Source organism: Corythoichthys intestinalis, chromosome 9 (assembly GCF_030265065.1).
Source record: "Corythoichthys intestinalis isolate RoL2023-P3 chromosome 9, ASM3026506v1, whole genome shotgun sequence".
Taxonomy (NCBI): domain Eukaryota; kingdom Metazoa; phylum Chordata; class Actinopteri; order Syngnathiformes; family Syngnathidae; genus Corythoichthys; species Corythoichthys intestinalis.
Genome location: NC_080403.1, coordinates 52,799,753 through 52,822,582, shown reverse-complemented (window position 1 = coordinate 52,822,582; position 22,830 = coordinate 52,799,753). Strand labels below are relative to the sequence as shown.

Below are 22,830 nucleotides of genomic sequence, written 5' to 3'. Positions count from 1 at the left end.
TGTTATTTTGGTGTTTTGGAGTTACACTGATGGTTTGGTAAACTTGTTAGCATGTTCTTTATGCTATAGTTATCTGAATAACTCTTCATAGCCACGTTAGCGTTCTGCCTTTGGCAATGTGTGTTAAATTGTATTATTGACTTTTTTATATTGAAATGCATGCTTTTAATTTATGGCGCTTTTACGCCCAAGTGGGGGCGCACTCGCACTCGTTTACATGAAGAAGAGCGCTCACAGACCAGAAGACGGACAGCTACGCAGTTCTGAGTGAGTGGGCGAGTTAGCGAGAGAGAAACACGGCTGTGAACCTACGTTCATTGTTTATGCTTGTAAAATATCTCTACAGAGGCAAGGCCTGTGTGCATCATCTTTGTTGTTGTTGTTTGTTTTCCACCCACGATCGGACACTTAGAGCCAGTTGTGTGGTTGTTTGAACGATGTGCTAATGCTAGCGAACGCATGCTAACTGTTTGTGTGATAGTAGCTAATTATCATTTATTTACATTGATGCGAACCTGTTTGGTATCGTGGACGAAATTGATTTGTATTATTTCTATTTTTAGTTTCACTCTTCAAATGATGGTGTCATAATGAAAGCAAAAATAAAGTCAGCAAATTGTACGGACGTCCAGCATCGTCATTTGGGAGTTTAGCTCGCTGTATAGCCAGGACCGAGCCGTAGCCTCCTGTTTAGGACAGTACAGTAGGGCAAATAAGTATTTTCTCAACCACTAATTTTGCAAGTTCTCCCACTTGAAAATTTTAGAGAGGCCTGTAATGGTCAACATGGGTAAACCTCAACCATGAGAGACAGAATGTGGGAAAAAAAACAGAAAATCACTTTGTTTGATTTTTAAAGGATTTATTTGCAAATCATGGTGGAAAATAAGTATTTGGTCAATACCAAAAGTTCATCTCAATATTTTTTTATGTAGCCTTTGTTGGCAATAACGGAGGTCAAACGTTTTCTGTAACTCTTCACAAGCTTTTCACACATTATTGCTGGTATTTTGGCCAATTTCTCCATGCAGATCTCCTCTAGAGCAGTGATGTTTTGGGGCTGTCGTTGGGCAACACGGACTTTCAACTCCCTCCACAGATTTTCTATGGGGTTGAGATCTGGAGACTGGCTAGGCCACTTCAGGACCTTGAAATGCTTCTTACGAAGCCACTCCTTTGTTGCCCTGGCTGTGTGTATGGGATCATTGTCATTCTGAAAGACCCAGCCACGTCTCATCTTCAATGCCCTTGCTGATGGAAGGAGATTTTCACTCAAAATCTCTCGATACATGGCCCCATTCATTCTTTCCTTTACACAAACCAGTCGTCCTGGTCCCTTTGCAGAAAAACAGCCCCAAAGCATGATGTTTCCACCCCCATGCTTCACAGTGGGTATGGTGTTCTTCGGATGCAATTCAGTATTCTTTCTCCTCCAAACACGAGAACCTGTGTTTCTACCAAAAAGTTCTATTTTGGTTTCATCTGACCATAAAACATTCCCCCAGTCCTGTTCTGGATCATCCAAATGCTCTCTAGCGAACCGCAGACGGGCCCGGACGTGTACTGGCTTCAGCAGGGGGACACGTCTGGCAGTGCAGGATTTGAGTCCCTGGCAGCGCATTGCGTTACTGATAGTAATACTGATACTGATAGCCTTTGTTACTGTGGTCCCAGCTCTCTGTAGGTCATTCACTAGGTTCCCCCTGTGTGGTCTGGGATTTTTGCTCCCCGTTCTTGTTATCATTTTGACGCCACGGGGTGAGGAGGGAGTTGAAAGTCCGTGTTGCCCAACGGCAGCCCCAAAACATCACTGCTCTAGAGGAGATCTGCATGGAGGAATGGACCAAAATACCAGCAACAGTGGGTAAAAACTTGTGAAGAGTTACAAAAAATGTTTGGCCTCCGTTATTGCCAACAAAGGGTACATAACACAGTATTGAGATGAACTTTTGGTATAGACCAAATACTTATTTTCCACGCTATTTTGGGAATAAATTCTTAAAAAATCAAACAATGTGATTTTCTGTTTTTTTTTTCCACATTCTGGCTCTCATGGTTGAGGTTTACCCATGTTGACAATTACAGGCCTCTCTAATATTTTCAAGTGGGAGAACTTGCACAATTAGTGGTTGACTAAATACTTATTTGCCCCACTGTATGTTTTTTTCCTCTTTGTTGGGGCATTTTATGGCTGGTGCGACTTATACTCAGGTGCGACTTATAGTCCGAAAAATATGGTAGCTGTTTTGTAGAATATCATTCAATGATTTCTTGACCCATGTATCGATAATTGTATAACGCCATATCATGAGATTGTATCGCAAATCGTATCGCATCGTGAGGTACACAGAGATTCTCAACCCTAGTAAAGACCCTCGGTAAGATCATAAGCTGTCGTCATCTTATCACATCTTAAATCTGTAGACAAATTTGTTAATAGTGAAGTGAGGGTTCTCACTAATGTCCGTTGAAATTGAATTTACGCAATATTCACCTGATAAAAGTCTTTAAGCGTCCAACATACCCGCACTATCAGCATCTCTGAATACGAAACAAGAAGCCGACTGCGCCCGCTGAGTTGACATCTGCCGGCGTGATCCGAGAGGGCATGCAGCACTCTGGGACGCGGCGCTGACCTTTTCGCATCCTGCTGTAAAACGCCGCATTACCCGCCTCTGACACACGTTGAGCACATCAGAATGTGCTTTCTCCTCTCAGTCACTGAGAAAAGGGAAAAAAAAGATAGATATGCGGCACTATGCGGTCTCCAAAGGAGAGCAGAGGTTGATTTTCTATCATCTGGTTTCCGAGCAAAGCTGCAACGAAGCACTTTGGCGAGTGTAGAGAGAAATGCAGGCCAACCTTGACATTGTTAAAACAGAAAATGAAAACAGTATCACATGTTAATAGTTACCTAATGTTCCTGACAGCTTGCAAAAATTCTGTGTCTTCTTTTTCTGTTCGCCTCCTAGTGGCGCTTAAGTGTAACTAGTTTGTTAGGTTCCAGCTCACTCTACAGACGTTATCACTAGGGCTGTCAAAATTATCGCATTAACGGGCGGTAATTAATTTTTTAAAAAATGAATCACGTTAAAATTCGGGGTGTCAAACAATTAAAAAATTTAATCGAGTTAATTACAGCTTAAAAATTAATTAATCGCAATTAATCGCAATTCAAACCATCTATAAAATATGCCATATTTTTCTGTAAATTATTGTTGGAATGGAAAGATAAGACACAACATGGATATATCCATTCAACATGCGGTACATAAGTACTGTATTTCTTTATTATTACAATAAATCAACAAGATGGCATTACCATTATTAACATTCTGTTAAAGCGACCCATGGATAGAAAGACTTGTAGTTCTTAAAGGATAAATGTTAGTACAAGTTATAGAAATTTTATATTAAAACCCCTCTTCATGTTTTCGTTGTAATAAAATTTGGAAAATTTTCAATCAAAAAATAAACTAGTAGCCCGCCATTGTTGATGTCAATAATTACTTACACAATGCTCATGAGTAATGAAGCCTATAAAATCAGTCGCACCCAAGCGCCAGCAGAGGGAGCCAAAACTCCGAAAAACACAACTACACATTTCACTGTGCTGTCATTTTAATCTGTTTGAGCAGGGCATTTGTGTGTTAATTGCGTCAAATATTTTAACGTGATTAATTTAAAAAATTAACGCGCGTTAACGCGATAATTTTGACAGCCCTAGTTAAAATATTTGACGCAATTAACGCACATGTCCCGCTCAAACAGATTAAAATGACAGCAGTGTGATGTCCGCTTGTTACTTGTTTTTTGGTGTTTGGCGCCCTCTGCTGGCGCTTGGGTCCAAATAATTTTATGGGTTTCAGTAAAATGAGTGAGCATGGTGTAATTATTGACATCAACAATGGCGAGCTACTAGTTTATTTTTTGATCAAAAATTTGACAAATTTTAATAAAACATCAAGAGGGGTTTTAATTTAAAATTTCTATAACTTGTACTAACATTTATCTTTTAAGAACTACAAGTCTTCCTATCGATGGATTGCTTTAACAGAATGTTAATAATGTTAATGCCATCTTGTTGATTTATTGTTATAATAAACAAATGCAGTTCTTATGTACCATATGTTGAATGTATTTATCCGTCTTGTCTTATCTTTCCATTCCAACAATAATTTACAGAAAAATATGGCATATCTTATAGATGGTTTGAATTGCGATTAATTACGATTAATTAATTTTTAAGCCGTAATTAACTCCATTAAAAATTTTAATCGTTTGACAGCCCTACTTATCACATGACTGTTAGAGCTCGTAGTAAACACTGAGTATTACAAGACGAAGTAACTTTGGCAGACATTGCATCATTGTAGTACTTGCTACTATTTCAACTAGTATAATTTACTGAAAGCTCAACAAATACACTAGATGGCAATATTTAGTCACAATATACAAAGTCCCAAGTCTTTCTATCCGTGGATCCCTCTCACAGAAAGAATGTTAATAATGTAAATGCCATCTTGAGGATTTATTGTCATAATAAACAAATACAGTACTTATGTACTGTATGTTGAATGTATATATTCGTCCCAGTTCTATTCATTTTTGTCTTAATGCATTGCCAAAATGTATATGATCGGGAAAAATTATCGGGAATTATTGGAATTGAATCGGGAGCAAAAAAAAGCAATCGGATCGGGAAATATCGGGATCGGCAGATACTCAAACTAAAATGATCGGATCGGGAGCAAAAAAACATGATCGGAACAACCCTAGTAGAAACCTATTGGTTCTTTTATTTTTTATTTTTTTAAAAAGTGACACATTTTTAAAACGATATTCTGTATAGATTTTTGATGGGAAGATATCGATAACATTTTGGGCTACAAAGTATTGCGATTTATCACATTTTTTTTTTTTTTTTGTCACAGCCCTAATGATATGTTGCCATGCATCATTCTATTATCCATTCACTGAACTTCTAACTATAAAAAATGTGATTTAATGAGTACTTATGTCACTGAAAGCAAAAGCATTTCTTTTTGATATGAGTCACAGCTGTGTGTCGAGGTCAGTGACATTTTCCTTTTAAAGCCTGAAGCAGATCAGACCTTGGTTATAATGACACTGTCAACTTGAAAAAACAACAACAAAACACTCACAATCAAGGACAACATACATTTTAAAAATACACTAAAAAAAGAGTCAGTGTTGTTTAATAACACGTACCTGCTCCATTTTGATTAATTGTCTTCTCTCTCATTTCTAGATTTTCCGCCGGGCAGACAAAAACGGTGAGTGAAGATCTGATGTTGAATGAATAACAACTGATATGTCCTTCCCTCCACATTTTATATTCATTAATATGATTCAAAGCTATGTACTTTAGTTGGAAATAAATCTTCGTGCTTTGTGTCTGAGTTTTACAGTATAACCCCCTCATACTAGCGCAGGTTGTAAGTCACTTTTTAAAGTGCCTTGTAGAGTTAATATAAATCTGTCTTGTAAATTTCACACACTACAGAGAGGAGTGTACTCGGAACAAAACTACAAATTTTGAATAGTTTAAAAACAACTTTTACGCTGAAACGCAATATAATGACTATTTGAATATATTTTTTGCTAGGGCTGTCAAAATTATCGCGTTAACGCGCGGTAATTAATTTTTTAAATTAATCACGTTAAAATATTTGACGCAATTAACGCACATGTCCCGCTAAGACAGTATTCTGCCTTTTGGTAAGTTTTACAGCAAGGCTTTTTGTGCTGTCTAACAGCGAACTCTTGTGGTCGCTTTGCGACATGGTTTATTGTGGTCTTGCCAGTTTAATATGGCTGCACGACATCTCGGGCTGACGCCTACGTTGTAATGTTGTGCTTATATGATCCTTGGACAAGATTTGTTCGTAAGTATGGTTGTTGTAAATAATGTACATATTATGTTAGTAAGCGAAATGTTATATTTTTTGTATGAGACACTTTTTGTTTATGTTTTGTGAACCTGTACAGCGTGCTAAGCTAACGTTGTTGCTAATACAATGCTTGTGTACTTTTTTTTTGTAGTTTTACGACGGTCTAAAGAGGACAATGGTTTGAGGCCATTTTATTAATAAATCAGATGAAAAAGGAAGAAGTCTGATTATTAAGGCGTCGTTCACTAGCTGTCTAGCTTTGGAAAAAGTAGACGCTTCGGAGTGAGGACAGCATAGACAGATTTAAATGACAGTAGAGTGAAATACCCACTACAGTCCTTATGTACCGTATGTTGAATGTATATATCCATCTTGTGTCTTATCTTTCCATTCCAACAATTTATTTTACAGAATATATATATAATTTACAGAAAAATATGGCATATTTTATAGATGGTTTGAATTGCGATTAATTGCGATTAATTCATTTTTAAGTTTTAATTAACTCGATTAAAAATTTTAATCGTTTGACAGCCCCAATTTTTGCACTTTCTCTATACTGAAACTGATTCAAAACATTTTTAGAATGCAAACCCGTATCAATAAATTTAATTAAAAGGTTAAACCTTTAATCTGGTCACCTGTTGCTAGGCGGAGTTCGTAAATCCAATATTACCGCCCTATCCGGCAGTAAAAAAACAGACTGATTACATTGAAACTGGTGCAAGGTGACTGTATTTGAACGTTAATAAAAAAAAAAAAAAAAAAAAATATATATATATATATATATATATATATATATATATATATATATATATATATATATATACCGGTACAAATATACAGTATATATTACTTTTGGATTATTACCGTAATTTCCCGAATATAAGGCGCATCCGTGTATAATGCGCACCCCAAATTTACTTGTAAAATCTAGGGAAAATTATTGTACCCGTTTATAACGCGCACCCTAATTTTAGCACCAATAAATAGAAGAATACAAGAAAACAGAGCTCGTGTACAGATACAGAAATGTCATTTTACTGACTGGTGAAACACAGCACAAGCAGAGCACATTGGTAGTTCAAAACATTACCATAAACTGACAATATTTATGGTAATAATATGATTTGACAACTTCTCCAACTTACCAGAATCTAGGAGAAAACAAAACAGGTGTGGCTTTTCTTTTAAAGGCTGCTGTATAACTTGCTCGTTTCATCATGATGAATAAATGTTTCTTCCATGGATTGATACGGTAAAATGAAAGTGAGAACGTAAGTCGGAAATCCGAGAGAGCTCATCGCTGTCGACACGACAGTAACAAGAGGAACTATTGTTATTTGGGTTTGAGTTTCCAGAGGGACAGATATGTTGACGGACACACACAGGAAGTCTGTGTTGTTACGTTTGTTATGGTCCGAGTTGCGGAGCTGCAATAAACGTTGACTCAAATGAGTTCAAGAAACTAAATTCTGTGGTTTATGAAGAGTGAAAAAAAGCAGAATTTAACACAGACGAAATCATTCGGCTGATCAGAGTGAAGTATTACCAAAACAAAATGATGACGTCACGTACCGTAACGGTTGGCAACGGATCGCCGCATACGTTTCTTCAACACAACGTGGCCGTGTCAAAAAAAAAAAAAAAAGTTTATTTAGGGCTGTCAAAATGATCGCGTTAACGGGTAGTAATTAATTTTTTAAAATTAATCACGTTACAATATTTGACGCGATTAACGCACATGCCCCCCTCAAACAGATTAAAATGACAGCACAATGCAATGCCAACTTGTTACTTGTGTTTTTTGGAGTTTTGCTGCTCTCTGCTGGCGCTTGGGTGCGACTGATTTTATGGGCTTAAGCACCCATGAGCCTTGTGTAATTATTAACATCAACAATGGCGGGCTTAAGTCATGGTTCCACTTCCCATGAACAGAATGTTAATAATGTTAATGCCATCTTGTTGATTTATTGTTACAATAAACAAATACAGTACTTATGTACCGTATGTTGAATGTATATATCCATCTTGTGTCTTATTTTTCCATTCCAACAATAATTTACAGAAAAATATGGCATATTTTATAGATGGTTTGAATTGTGATTAATTACAATTAATTAATTTTTAAGTTGTAATTAACTCGATTAAGAATTTTAATTGTTTGACAGCCCTAGTTTATATATATGTATAATATATATATTAGGGCTGTCAAAATTATCGCGTTAACAGGCGTACGGGCGTTAATTTTTTAAAATTAATCACGTTAAAATATTTGGCGCAATTAACGCAGATGCCCCGCTCAGACAGATTTAAATGACAGTACAGTGAAACGCTCACTTGTTATGTTTTATGGAGTTTTGCCGCCCTCTGCTGGCGCTTGGGTGCGACTGATTTTATCGGCTTCCGCACCCATGAGCATTGTGTAAGTAATTATTGATATCAACAATGGCGGACTACTAGTTTATTTTTTGATTGAAAATTTTACAAATTTTATTAAAACAAAAAAACATCAAGAGGCGTTTTAATATAAAATTTCTATAACTTGTACTAACATTTATCTTTTAAGAACTACAAGTCTTTCTATCCATGGATCGCTTTAACAGAATGTTAATAATGTTAATGCCATCTTGTTGATTTATTGTTATAATAAACAAATACAGTACTTATGTACCATATGTTGAATGTATATATCCATCTTGTGTCTTATCTTTCCATTCCAACAATAATTTACAGAAAAATATGGCATATTTTATAGATGGTTCGAATTGCAATTAATTACGATTAATCAATTTTTAAGCTGTAATTAACTCGATGAACAATTTTAATCGTTTGACAGCCCTAGTTTATATATATGTATAATATATATATTTCTGTCTCCAATCATGTACCTGTTTATAATGCGCACCATGATTTTACAAGTTGATTTTGGGGGAAAAAAGTGTGCGTTATATTCGGGAAATTGCGGTAATATAATTGCCCAATTGGCCAATGAATGGTAAGTCACATGAGCTTCTTCATTGGAGACTATTGCTGTCAAACTGTGACAGCCCTTTTGAAAAGGTGAGCTCAAAAAGCGCATACTGAATTAAAAATATATAAGCATCCCCAAACGCAAGCTGCCAACAAGCCAGTTTGCCAGTCCCATCCAAAACATAGTCTAAAATAATCTTCCTCTGTGTCGTGTAATAACCTGGAACAACCTGCTTTCCTTTGCTGGCTACACACGCCCTGCTCTATTTATTTTCTGTCTGGTGGAATATGAGGTGCCAAAACAAATCAAGACGCAGCGGGCGTCGACGGGGACGTCGTTACATTTACAGGGGATGTCATTCGCATGCTTCGAAAACCGCAATTACTGCCATTTGTGTAATAGATTCTTACTTGGGGGAGTTTCCAGTCCATTGTGTAGTCTTGAAGATGTTTTTATTATAATGAAGTCGGCTGGACAGACTGTCAAGATACCCTATTAAACGGTGATGGATCACGGTATACGTGGCAACGTATCATAGCCGTAACATCATCGCACATCTATCTTCTATTGACGTTTAGAGACGGGGAGAACGATGAAATGCGTGTCATCTGGATGACAGAAAGTGCAATTAACCTGTCTATCCACTTGTCAGCCTTCATACAACATAATCCCTTTGTATTCAGTTAAACAGGCCCACATTTCACACCGACTGAGTACATTTCGGTTTGAATTTCAAATCAAGTTTGCACTGAAATATCACACTCAATGCACTGCTAATGCCACAACATTGTCATGTGCATCTCATTAAGTAATATGTTCTCAGTAGGGCTGTCAAACGATTAAAAATTTTAATCGAGTTAATTACAGCTTAAAAATTAATTAATCGTAATTAATCGCAATTCAAACCATCTATAAAATATGCCATATTTTTCTGTAACTTATTGTTGGAATGGAAATATAAGACACAAGACGGATATATACATTCAACATACGGTACATAAGTACTGTATTTGTTTATAATAACAATAAATCAACAAGATGGCATTAACATTATCAACATTCTCTAAAAGCGATCCATGGATAGAAAGACTTGTAGTTCTTAAAAGATAAATGTTAGTACAAGTTATAGAAATTTTATATTACAACTAGGGTTGTTCCGATCATGTTTTTTTGCTCCTGATCCGATCCCGATCGTTTTAGTTTGAGTATCCGCCGATCCCGATATTTCCCGATCTGATTGCTTTTTTTTTTTTGCTCCCGATTTAATTCCAATCATTCCCGATAATTTTTCCCGATCATATACATTTTGGCAATGCATTAAGAAAAAAATGAATAAAACTCGGATGAATATATACATTCAACATACAGTACATAAGTACTGTATTTGTTTATTATGACAATAAATCCTCAAGATGGCATTTACATTATTAACATTCTTTACGTGAGAGGGATCCACGGATAGAAAGACTTGTAATTCTTAAAGGATAAATGTGACTTTGTATATTGTGACTAAATATTGCCATCTAGTGGATTTTTATGAGCTTTCAGTAAATGATACTGCAGCCATTTAACTTCTGCCCAAATGCATGATGGGAAGTGCAACCATGACTGTGCGTAGTGGTACCAATTGATATATCTTCTCTGCGTTGGGAAATAACATAGGGTGTTAAAAGATCAACTACTACCTTTCTTCCCCACATTGCTTCCCACGATATTTCTAATCGTTGCGAGAGGAATTGTAAGGCTTTAGCCAATTAAAAAAAGGCTTCAAAGGCTGCCAAAATTCTCTCTACTCATTTTACGTTGCCTTTTAGCTCTATGTACATGTAATACAGTGCCATTATAGATTGAACACGACAATGCGTGAGTGGGTAGTGCAGCGAATGCGTTAATTGCGTTAAATATTTTAATGTTATTACCGCCGTTGACGCAATAAATTTGACAGCCCTACTTTAAGCCAAAACTAAAGACTCTGGATGAGTGTAAGACATTTTGTCTGTAATGTTAAATACAATTAGAAAACGATTTAATTAAAAAAATATTTTTCTATATTAAAAAAGGCATTTTTTTTGCCAATTCCGATACTTTGAAAATGACGTGATCGGACCCGATCGATCATTACAACCCCTCTTAATGTCTTCGTTTTATTAAAATTTGCAAAGTTTTCAATCAAAAAATAAAATAGTAGCTCACCATTGTTGATGTCAATAATTACACCATGCTCACTCATGGTGTAACACATAAAATCAGTTGGACTCAAGCGCCAGCAGAGGACGCCAAACACCCTAAAAACAAGTAACAAGCGGACTTTACACTATGCTGTCATTTTAATCTGTTTGAGCGGGGCATGAGCGTTAATTGCGTCAAATATTTTAACGTGATTAATTTTAAAAAATTAATTACCGCCTGTTAACGCGATCATTTTGACAGCCCTAGTTCTCAGACATCTGTCTCAATCTGGGTACTGCACAGTGGTGTTACCGGGATGCCAGGTTCGGGTGGGCATTAGTCTTACCTGGAGGGGCAAAAAAACAAAACAACCTACAATGCTCAAGTAGGTCAAAATCCAGCGTCGGGCTACTGCACCTTAAAACATGTTATGTTCTCTCCTTGAGATAACTGTTGATGTGATTTGGTCTAAATAAATAAAAGTTGATTTGATTTTATTTGACTTAGAACACATCCATAACTGAACAGTATGGACATGCAGGTGACAATGTTTTTTTTAGTTAACCTATTGTGGTTCGTCGGTTTTGTTACTATTATTATAGTTATTCTTTGTTCCGCAGCCCCTTTGAGCTCAATTTGACCCCCTTAGAATGCTTCAAAATCGGGAGGCAGGTCAAGACAGGTGCAATCTTTGATACCGTGTAAAGACAAATTCCAAATATACTGTGTAGCGCCCCCTAGCAGTCATTCTTTGTCCCGCCGATGCTTTGAGCCCACTTTGACCCCCTCAGAATGCTTCAAAACTCACCAAACTCAACAGCCAGGTGAACGTTAGTGAAAACTTTGATAAAATGTATTAAAAAAAAAAAAAAAAAAAAAAAAAAAAAAAAAAAGAATCAAAATATGCGTAAACGTGTGTAGCACCCACTGGGAACAAAACCAACATTTATTTATTATTATTATTATTTCTTTTTTTTTTTTTAAGGTGAAAGAGGAGGTAACAACGCAAAGGTTAAAACTTGGAACACATCAGTACTAATGTATGTGAATGGGATACCATACGCGGTGCCCAGACTGCCGTTAGTACTACATCCAGTTTTCTTTGGGTGGGCAGAGCGTGTCCTGGGCGGGGGACTTCCACCCTGCAGATCTCACGCACACCCCCATACTGGATGTAACCCCAGACCATGATTTTGGGAATGATGTAACCACCAAACTTCACTGTTTTCTGAGTGAATCTCGGATCCATGCGGGCTCCAGGAGGTCTCCTGCAATATTTGCGGCGACTGTGGTGTAATTCAATGAAAGATTCATCTGAAAAATCCACCTCTTGCCACTTTTCCAGCGTCCACCCTTTTGGCAAATGCCACACGTTTTTTTAATTGTCTGCACCCTGAGGGATAAATAGTCTGAAATATCAAAAAATCTTAGCTGCCTCTCACATTCCTATCCATAAAAAGGGACAAATTCTGCAGCAGGATGGTGCTCCATCGCATACTTCAATCTCTACTTCAAAGTGCCTCAAGGCAAAGAAGATCAAGATCCTCCAGGACTGGCCAGCCCAGTCACCAGACATAAACATCATTGATCATGTCTGGGGTAGGATGAAAGAGGAAGCATGGAAGACGAAACCCAAGAATGTTGTTGAACTCTGGGAGGCATGCAAGACTGCTTTCTTTGATGTTCCTGATGATTTATCAATAAATTGTATGAATCCTTGCCGAAGCCCATGGAAGTCATACAAAATATTGAATTTGCATATCACAGCGCGACTACTTAATTCGCTTATGTTATGTAATATATTTTTGTATTTGAAGTAGTGCTGCAACGATTAATCGATTAACTCGAATATGCGATTGCAAAAAAATATTCGAATTAAATGTTGTTGCTTCGAGTATTCGTTTAATTAAATTGCCGTTTTAATGGTTTATTTTGAAAGTGTTTGAAATTAGTTTTATTGATGAGGGTGGATACACTCTGGTCTGCCTCTTTTCACATGGCTGAATCCAACTGCTCCCTGTTAAGACCAACGCAAGCTAAGTTTTTGTTTGAGCTATTTTTTTTTTTAATGCATTCTTAATTTAGTTTATAGGTATATTTAGCCTTTTTTTATGGGAATATGTCTCTGAACCATTTGTTAAGAGCATTGTGCATTGTTAAAAAAAAAAAAATGCATTTTATAGCATTTATGCTAGCGGACTTTTTCTATGTAAATTAGCCAGTTGTTCTTTTTTTGTACATACTTTATACTTCATTTTAAAAAAATGTTATACCATTTGAGGCTCAGCTCAGGTATTTTAATTTTTCATTTTCCCTATCTGATTACTCGATTATTCGAACTAAGTAGTCTATTGATTATTCGACTACTAAAATATTCGATAGCTGCAGCCCTAATTTGAAGTACATTTTTTGTTCAATTTTTACACTACTTTCTGTAGGCAACAAAACTTTTGTCTTGCCAAAATTTGACCTTTATGTCTTCATTAAATGATAAATCTTTTTTCAGTGAAACAAATATATTTTGGTACATTCAACATCATTTGGGAGAGTCTTAGCTTTCATATGAGACATTTCTGAAACCAATTGAATAATTAAAAGTCAGGTTATTAGCAATTGTTTCAACAAAATGGATAAGAGACAAGACTTTTGTTAGGGACTGTAGATTTTTTTAAAACCGCTACTACGAGGGCACTCATGCTCTCTGGACAGGTAATGTTTCATTTTTGATGGTTTTTCTAGTAGTACTTTGATGATTTTTGTGTATTTGTATGGCCTAATATGATCCTGTTATAGTACTGTATCATAACAGATCATATATGACACTGTGTTTAGGAAAAAAAAAGTTTTCAAAAATATCAGACATTGTAAACCGTTACTCACAGTGTTACTCATTACATGAGTATTATTTTCACTGAATACTTTTTTTTTTAACTTGTATTTGAGTGAAGTTTTGGGATGACTACTTTTACTGTTACTGGAGTGATATTATTTTGAATTAACGCTATCTATACTTGAGTAAAATGTTTGGCAACTCTATCCACCTCCGATATGAACAAATGATTAATGGGTGTTTTTAAACCTATAAACACAATCTGCAGTGCCAACAACCTTCTACAAAGTGCGACTCACTTTGTGCTTTATTTTAAAGGCCCGATCATTTGGCTCGTGTTTATATTGATCCTCTGCAAACTTTTTGGACCTTTTAGCATAATGGAGAAGAAGAAGAGTTATGGAGCTGTCTTAATCCAGTCGGCACGGGCTGTTTTCTCATGCATGATTCATTTTCAGACTTGGAATACATTGCTTCCAGTAGCAATGAGAAGGTTTCTTTCTTTTGGTTGTCGCTGTGTTTTTTCTTTCTTACTCTGATTACCACCGGGGTAGTTGACGCCAAGTTTGCTCTCAGCATTCTAACTGAGCTCGGTCCATTTATCTTGGTGAAATAAAAGCCATAACGAGCACTGCAAGGCTATGAAACGAAATGGAGACACATCAAATACAGCATCCCACTGCTCCCAGAACAAACAGACAAAGGCACGTGTTGACCAAGCGTCGAAGTGTGCGTCAGCCTCAGTAATCCTCCACCTGGCCGCGCATCTGAGTTTCGCCTCTGCTGGCTTCGCTATCTTTGCATGCCATCTGGCAGCATTCGTCACAGAATCGGGTGGGATTAAGAGACTGTTAATATTGTGTTATTAATGCCAAGGTTGCAGAAAATGTTCGAAAAATATGGACAACAATCTTTATAGCCAGAGGTGGGTATACAGTCCCTGACAACAGTCTTGTCGCTTATCCATTTTGTAGAAACAATAATAACTAGGGCTGTCAAATGATTAAAATTTTTAATCGAGTTAATTACAGCTTAAAAATTAATTAATCGTAATTCATCGCAATTAATCGCAATTCAAACCATCTATAAAATATGCCATTGTTTTCTGTGAATTATCGTTGGAATGGAAAGATAAGACAAGATGGATATATATATATATATATATATATATATATATATACTGGACTGTCTCAGGAAATTAGAATACACAATATTCTAATTTTTTGAGACAGTCCTGTGTATATATACAGGACTGTCTCAGGAAATTAGAATACACAATATTCTAATTTCCTGACTGTCTCAGGAAATTAGAATATTGTGTATTCTAATTTCCTGAGACAGTCCTGTATATATACACAGGACTGTCTCAAAAAATTAGAATATTGTGTATTCTAATTTTCTGAGACAGTCCAGTATATATATATATATATTCAACATGCAGTACATAAGGACTGTATTTGTTTATTATAACAATAAATCAACAAGACGGCATTAACATTATTAACATTCTGTTAATGCGATCCATGGATAGAAAGACTTGTAGTTCTTAAAAAATAAATGTTAGTACAAGTTATAGAAATTTTATATTAAAACCCCTCTTAATGTTTTCGTTTCAATAAAATTTGTAAAATTTTCAATCAAAAAATAAACTAGTAGCCTGCCACTGTTGATGTCAATAATTACACAATGCTCATGGGTGCTTAAGCCCATAAAATCAGTCGCACCCAAGCGCCAGCAGAGGGCAGCAAAACTCCAAAAAAAAAACACAAGTAACAAGTTGGCATTGCACTGTGCTGTCATTTAAATCTGTTTGAGGGGGGCATGTGTGTTAATTGCATCAAATATTGTAACGTGATTAATTTAAAAAATTAATTACCGCCCGTTAACGCGATAATTTTGACAGCCCTTTTTTTTTTAAATTGACACGGCCATGTTGTGTTGAAGAAACGTATTCGGCGATCCGTTGCCGACCATTACTGTACGTGACGTCACCATTTTGTTTCGGTAATACTTGACAATTGACAATCAAAAAATAAACTAGTACCCCGCCATTGTTGATGTCAATAATTACTTACACAATGCTCATGGGTTCTGAAGCCTATAAAATCAGTCGCACCCAAGCGCCAGCAGAGGGCGGCAAAACTCCATAAAACACAACAAGTGAGCGTTTCACTGTACTGTCATTTCAATCTGTCTGAGCGGGGCATCTGCGTTAATTGCGTCAAATATTTTAACGTGATTAATTTAAAAAATTACTTAACGCCCTTTAACGCGATAATTTTGACAGCCCTACTAATAACCTGACTTTTAATTATTCAATTGGTTTCAGAAATGGCTCATATGAAAGCTAAGACCCTCCCAAATGATGTTGAATGTACAAAAATATATTTGTTTCACTGAAAAAAGATTTATCATTTAATGAAGACATAAAGGTCCAATTTTGGCAAGACAAAAGTTTTGTCGCCTACAGAAAGTAGGGTGAAAATTGAACAAAAACTGTACTTCAAATACAAAAAATATGTTACATAACATAAGCGAATTAAGTAGTGGTGCGCTGAGATCCAAATTTAATATTTTGTATGACTACCATGGGCTTGAAGGACTGCATCCACGCAGTTCGGCTAGGATTCATACAATTTATTGATGAAGTCATCAGGAACATCAAAGAAAGCAGTCTTGCATGCCTCCAGTGTTCATCAACATTCTTGGGTTTCGTCTTCCATGCTTCCTCTTTCAACCTGTTCATGTCTGGTGACTGGGCTGGCCAGTCCTGGAGGAGCTTGCTGTTCTTTGCCTTGAGGAACCGAGATTTTTGTATACCGTTACACCCCTATCGTTGACAACGTAGAGTCTACGCCGTCGCTACTCCGTCACCGCAACACAGAAGCCTAACTTTGGCTTTAGTGCGCATGCGTAATACTTGAACAGGCTCAATGGACAAGGGCAGTCTGAACTAGGGATGGAAAAACTGAGGCTTTCCGAAACAATGAGCCACTTTTGAGACAATTGCACTAAATTGAATCACTGTTTCGAGGCGTTTGACCACTGCAAGAGCTCCATCTACTGGATAAACAGTGCATGTTTCTTTTTAAAACTAAAGTTGTCAAATTGCCTCAGCATTTCATATCTTCAATAGAATTACGTGGATGTCGTCTATTTCAACTGTGAGATCGTGTCGTCATTAAGTGTGATTTACGCAATTAAAGTTGAACTTTTTAAGCCCGTGTCATTGCTTTGTCTGTGAAGACGTATTCAAAGCAGTATTTGTAATACACAACAGCGCTAGTCGTGTAAGTGGCTCGTCCTAGATGTCGGGGAGTAACTCTGTATTGTTAGTTTTTTGTAAATATCACAGTACAGTAAGCACAGTGCTTAGGAACAGGGATATTATTTATTGCATACTATAAACATTTCCAAAATCATAAGATGGAAATAATTGAGCCGAATAAAAGTAAGGAAAGGTATGTGAAATATTTTATTTTTTAATTAAGTATAATTTCTGGGGGGGTGGTTATGTCGTATTTGTATCTATTCTAAATAAACGTATGCCACTATCTAGTGTTTAACAATGTGAATGAATTTAATGAAATTTAAGTGATAATGATATTCCGACTCCTGACTTGAAAATGAGCAAATTTTTGTAGCACTCACGAAAATTCCTCCTCTCAAAAAAACACCGAAAAACTGCGTTATTCTGCCACTTTTTATTACGTTCCCACCGATTGAGCGGGCGGGCTCCCATCGAGTTTTCATTTTCCTGTGGAAACAGTGTGACTCTGACACATCTGTGACGTTCGAGGCCTCGTCAGCAGTGGTCACGTGATTTTTGGCTTGCTCGACGCCGTTTTCGGAACACTGCTTTGACACACCTCTACTTCATTTGCTCGAATCAGATTCGAGCAGGAAGGCTCGAGCATCCCATCTCTAGTCTGAACGAGCACGCATTAGTGTGGAATTAAGAAAAACAACAATCAAATTAAACATTCAATGTACACTTCAATTAGTCAAGCTCTATGTCAGCCAGGCTTCTTCAGGTGCACAGTAATTTGACTTAACTTTTGAACCACAAATAGGAATATCAAAATCTGGTTCATAAACATTGTAAAAATAGTCTTTTTATATATAAACGGCATTCATCTGTATAGAAATAAGATTAAAACATTGCTCGTTGCAGTACTTTCGAAGCTAATGTTTGCCACTTTTTGTGATTGCGACATGATTTCTGACTACTTCAAACTCACATTTGCATTTAAACGCAGCATAATTGATTACGGTGGGCAAATAACACGCTGGTGTGAATGAATAAATGCAGAGAGGCCACGTTGTCATCGGCAACGGGTGAAAGTGGAGGTGAGCAAGCAGAATGACTCCCTTGCATGCCAAAAGACTGCCATTAGTTTGAGAGTCAAAAGAGATGTGTGCAAAGTAAAAAAACAAAACAAAACAAAACCTTATTTAACTAGAAAATGGCATTTCTGGAGAAACTTTGTTGGGATGCTTTGCTCTGCCCTAGGTTAATTCTTGTAGATTTGTGATCACTTCCTTGTTAACTCATTGACATTGGCATTGATGACACTGGACCTCCAATCCCCTTTGATTGGGAGGGTTGAATGGTACTAAAAGATGAGCATTCGCAGCCAGGCCTCCCAGTTTAAATGAATTAAAGATGTCAATCTTCGGGCGGGCAATGAGTTAATTTTAGGTCACTTACAGGTCACTTCCTGCACATTATGTTGAAAATTCTTGTGAATAAATGATATGGACATAAAACAGTCTAGCTTCTTGGTTAAGTGCAATAAAAACGGGCAGTTAGCATTTATTTTACGTAAATATGTCAAATGCGCTGCTAGTCTTTAAGCCGCTGTGGCGCCGCCTTATCACCACAAAGAGCTTTTAACGTTGAAAATTCTCGTGAATAAAAGCTTATATCCCTGAATTATTTTTGGATATGGACGTAAAAGTCTCGATTCTCGGTTAAAAAACAAAAAAACGGGCAGTTAGCATTTATTTTAGGTAAATTTTTCAAATGTGATTCTAGTCTTTAAGCCAATGTGGCAGCCGCCTTATCACCACAAACAGCTTTTTACGTTGAAAATTCTTGTGAATTAATGCTTTAATCCCTGAATTTTTAATAGATATGAACGTAAAACAGTCTAGATTTTTGGTTAAAAGCAACAAAAAAAAAACACACAAAAAAACGTCAGTTTGCATTTATCTTACGTAAATATTTCAAATGTGATGCTATTCTTTAAGCCAATGTGGCGGCTACCTTACAACAACAAACAGCTTATTACATTGAAGATTCTTGTGAAAAAATGCTTAAATCCCTGAATTTTTAATAGATATGAACATAAAAGTCTAGATTCTTGGTTAAAAGCAAAAAAACGGGCAGTTAGCATTTATTTTACATGAATATGTCAAATGCGCTGCTAGTCTTTAAGCCACTGTGGCGCCGTCTTATCACCACAAAGAGCTTTTAACGTTGAAAATTCTCGTGAATAAATGCTTAAATCACTGAATTCTTTTTGGATATGGACGTAAAACAGTCTCGATTATCGGTTAAAAAACAAAAAACCGGGCAGTTAGCATTTATTTTACGTAAATAATGCAAATGTGATGCTGGTCTTTAAGCCAATGTGGCGGCCGCCTTACAACGACAAAGAGCTTTTTACGTTGAAAATTCTTGTGAATAAATGCTTAAATCCCTGAATTCTTTATGATATGGACGTAAAAGTCTCGATTCTTGGTTAAAAAAGCAAAAAAATGGACAGCTAGCATTTATTTTACGTATACTGACGAAGTACCGTTACTCCCAACACTGCTGTTTACTAACGCTGCCCAGACGCGGCAGAGTCTGTCATTTTCGCATCTAGTCCTAGATGCATGTGATATCCATAAGACGCATCGGACACTACCTGCTACTAGCATCATGCGGGCGTTGTTTTTAGCAACGTCGGCGTAGTTTGGAGCGGCTGTCGGCTGCGGTAAGTTTTTTTCGTTTTTCGTTTTATTGCTTCTTCCTCTACGCACGTGACGTCAGCGCGTTGTCCCGCATTAAAAGTAGTCCGGGCAAAACGTGATGCTCAGAGCTGGCAAAATTAAACGATTCCTCAAGGTGAATAAAATTACTCGGATCAGTTTTTAAACTGGAGTTACTCGAGTATTCGTTTCAGCTCTAATCGCAATATTGTCTGATAATCATCCCCAGGGATTTCTTGCTTGGAGCCCTAAGAGACCTTAGCAAAAGTGAGTGACAGTGTCTTGGCATCGCTTTGAGTTGCGGTAATTACAAGGCTTGTCTTCAGTTGAACAGATGGCGCCCTTGAGCCTTCAGCCTAGTGGAACCTCATGACAGGGTTGTTATTAGGGCAGACGTCTCCTTGTGTTGGGGAAGTGCTGCGAAGCCAAATGAAAATAAGCAACAAAGCCCCTGGATGTCAGTCTGCATCTGCTAGATACCACTTAGCCTCATTTGTTTCATCATATCACTTTTATTAAAACTAAACCACTAACTAGCTCCCTCCATATTGCTTTGAGAATCTGCAGACAAAGACAGATTGCTGGCAGAGCAAGGATGCATCTTTGCAGATGACAACCCGAGCTATTTATCTTATTACTGCTGAAACATTGGCTTCTTTTCTGTCACAGCGAGCCGGATTTGTAGTGGAGGCCTGGGAGTGGATAATTGGGAGCTTCCCTGTCCAAAATTTGCTAACAGCAGGCAAAACAACACAAGTATGTCAGTCAGTGGCAAAATATTGGACTCACGGGGTGATTTTGGACAGAAAAGCAATGACGCCGTATTGTGTCAATGTGAGAAGAAAATAAATGTTTCATTGGCTTTGTTTGCATGCCGTCATCGTCAAATTCAATGTATCTGGCCGTTTGTCAAAACGTGACTCAAGATGTGTTTTTGTTCTCAGATGATGGCAAGCTGTCATTCGAGGAGTTTAACGCTTACTTCGCTGACGGCGTCCTGACAACGGCGCAACTGCAGGAGCTTTTCTATTCTATCGAGGGGCGACAGAATAAGTGAGTTTACCTGATACACCCTCATAATGATGTTCAGGACAGAGTAGAAGCGACGGAGAGAGAAGAAAACTAAAAATGCCCCAAATTTTCACTGAATCTCTTACCACTTCTATACATCATTTTTAGAGTTGTCCGAGTATGACTTTTTAACCGATATCCTGATATTTTTCCAACTCCAAAAATCAGATACCGATATATGCGGACGTGGGCTTTTATATTTTTATTTTTATGGCTAACTGTATTGTGATGCCCCACTGGATACTTTAATGATGATAAATGTAACAACTTCAAGGTATACATTCTGTGAAAAATAAGAGAACAAGGACTTTTTCCACAACTTAAGTTGTGGAAAAAGTGCCTATATTACACCACTTTATTGATAATATACTGTATGTCCGTAATTAAATAAAAGGAATAATTCACAAATAAACCCTGAAGCGCCACCTAGGTGACGATAAAGTACATTAGTACATAAAAATACAGGCAGGCAAAAGGCACAGATTAGTCCAGGCCATGTATCGTCAATTACTTATACCCACAATGCTTCTGCACAGTTTAAAAAAATATATATTTTATTACTTTTCTTAGTGACTATTTCTTTCTGGTAACACAGTAATTATATGTTGAGTTTATAATTGATTATTTTGTGGGGAACCCAGTATTAAGAAAATTATCTGCAAGTGTTGATAGGTTGACATCCTATTCTATGCTACCCGATCGCTATAAATCATTGAAATTGACACATCCTACTTGCTAGTGGTGTAAATCACATTATTTAATGACGATACGATTCTATGTTGATCTTTGGACAGTTATGATATTTGCAGATATTACAGAGTTTGCCATGATTTGGCTTTATTTAAAGCCCTTTAATCAATTACCTTGATATTATGTACACACTTAATGTTATATTCAATGTTATATTTCACAAATGTTGACATTTGTGACCATTTTGTTCCTGAAACATTTCAGACCTTTGAATGAAAACATTATATTTTACAAAACTTCTTAAAAAATGACAATGAAAATCGAAGTTCTGCATTTTGATCAATTTGATTGCTTAAACAATGGAGTGTCCAACTAAGGTAGATGTATTTTACCAGAGGTAAAAGAGTAGCCATAAAATTTACTCCAGTAAGAGTAGCGTTACTACAAAATGATATCACTCAAGTAAAAGTAAAAGTTGTTGTCCAAAAAATTTACTCGAGTCCAAGTAAAAAAAAGTATTTGGTGAAAAGAATACTCAAGTAATGAGTAACAATGTGAGTAACTGCTTATATTTTTCTTGGATTTTTTTTTTTTTTTTAAACAATGGTAGTTTTTTTCTAAGCACTAAGTTATCTATATCTATATAAAAATCTAATATGTAGAACAAAGAGGAAGAATGTTAAGACTCTTGTGTAGCGTTTTTTCTTCACAAATATACTCAAGTAAAAGTAAAAAATATAGCTTAATAAAACTACTCTAGAAGTACATTTTTCTCAAAAAGTTACTCAAGTAAATGTAATGGAGTACATGTAACGCGTTACTACCCACCTCTGATTTTAACTCTCCTATTAGTTACAAGCGGAGGTGGGTAGAGTAGCCAAATATTTTACTCAAGTAAGAGTAGCATGATTTCAAGTAAAAGTAGTCATCCACAAGATCTACTCAAGTACAAGTAAAAAGTATTTCTTGAAATGAATACTCAGGTAATGAGTAACTGCTTACAAATTTTTAAAAAATGTGAACAACGGTATATTTTTTTCTCAGCACAACTTAATCTTTATGAGCTATTGTTACTATATTGTACTGTTACCTAATACATGAATTGAATCGATCGTATACACTCACCGGCCACTTTATTAGGTACACCATGCTAGTAACGGGTTGGACCCCATTTTGCTTTCAGAACTGCCTCAATTCTTCGT

The 22,830-nt window shown here is 36.6% G+C and overlaps 1 protein-coding gene across 2 annotated transcripts in view; it reads left to right on the top strand.

Moving 5' to 3' along the window:
• The window catches only part of necab3 (N-terminal EF-hand calcium binding protein 3), a 65,153-nt gene that overhangs the window by 3,754 nt on the left and 38,569 nt on the right, over positions 1 to 22,830 (top strand). For both annotated transcript variants that reach the window (XM_057844817.1, XM_057844816.1), the window contains exons 2-3: positions 5,273 to 5,297; positions 20,812 to 20,920. In XM_057844817.1, coding sequence (XP_057700800.1) covers positions 5,273 to 5,297; positions 20,812 to 20,920 — 134 coding nt within the window. The remainder of the gene's footprint in view (positions 1 to 5,272; positions 5,298 to 20,811; positions 20,921 to 22,830) is intronic.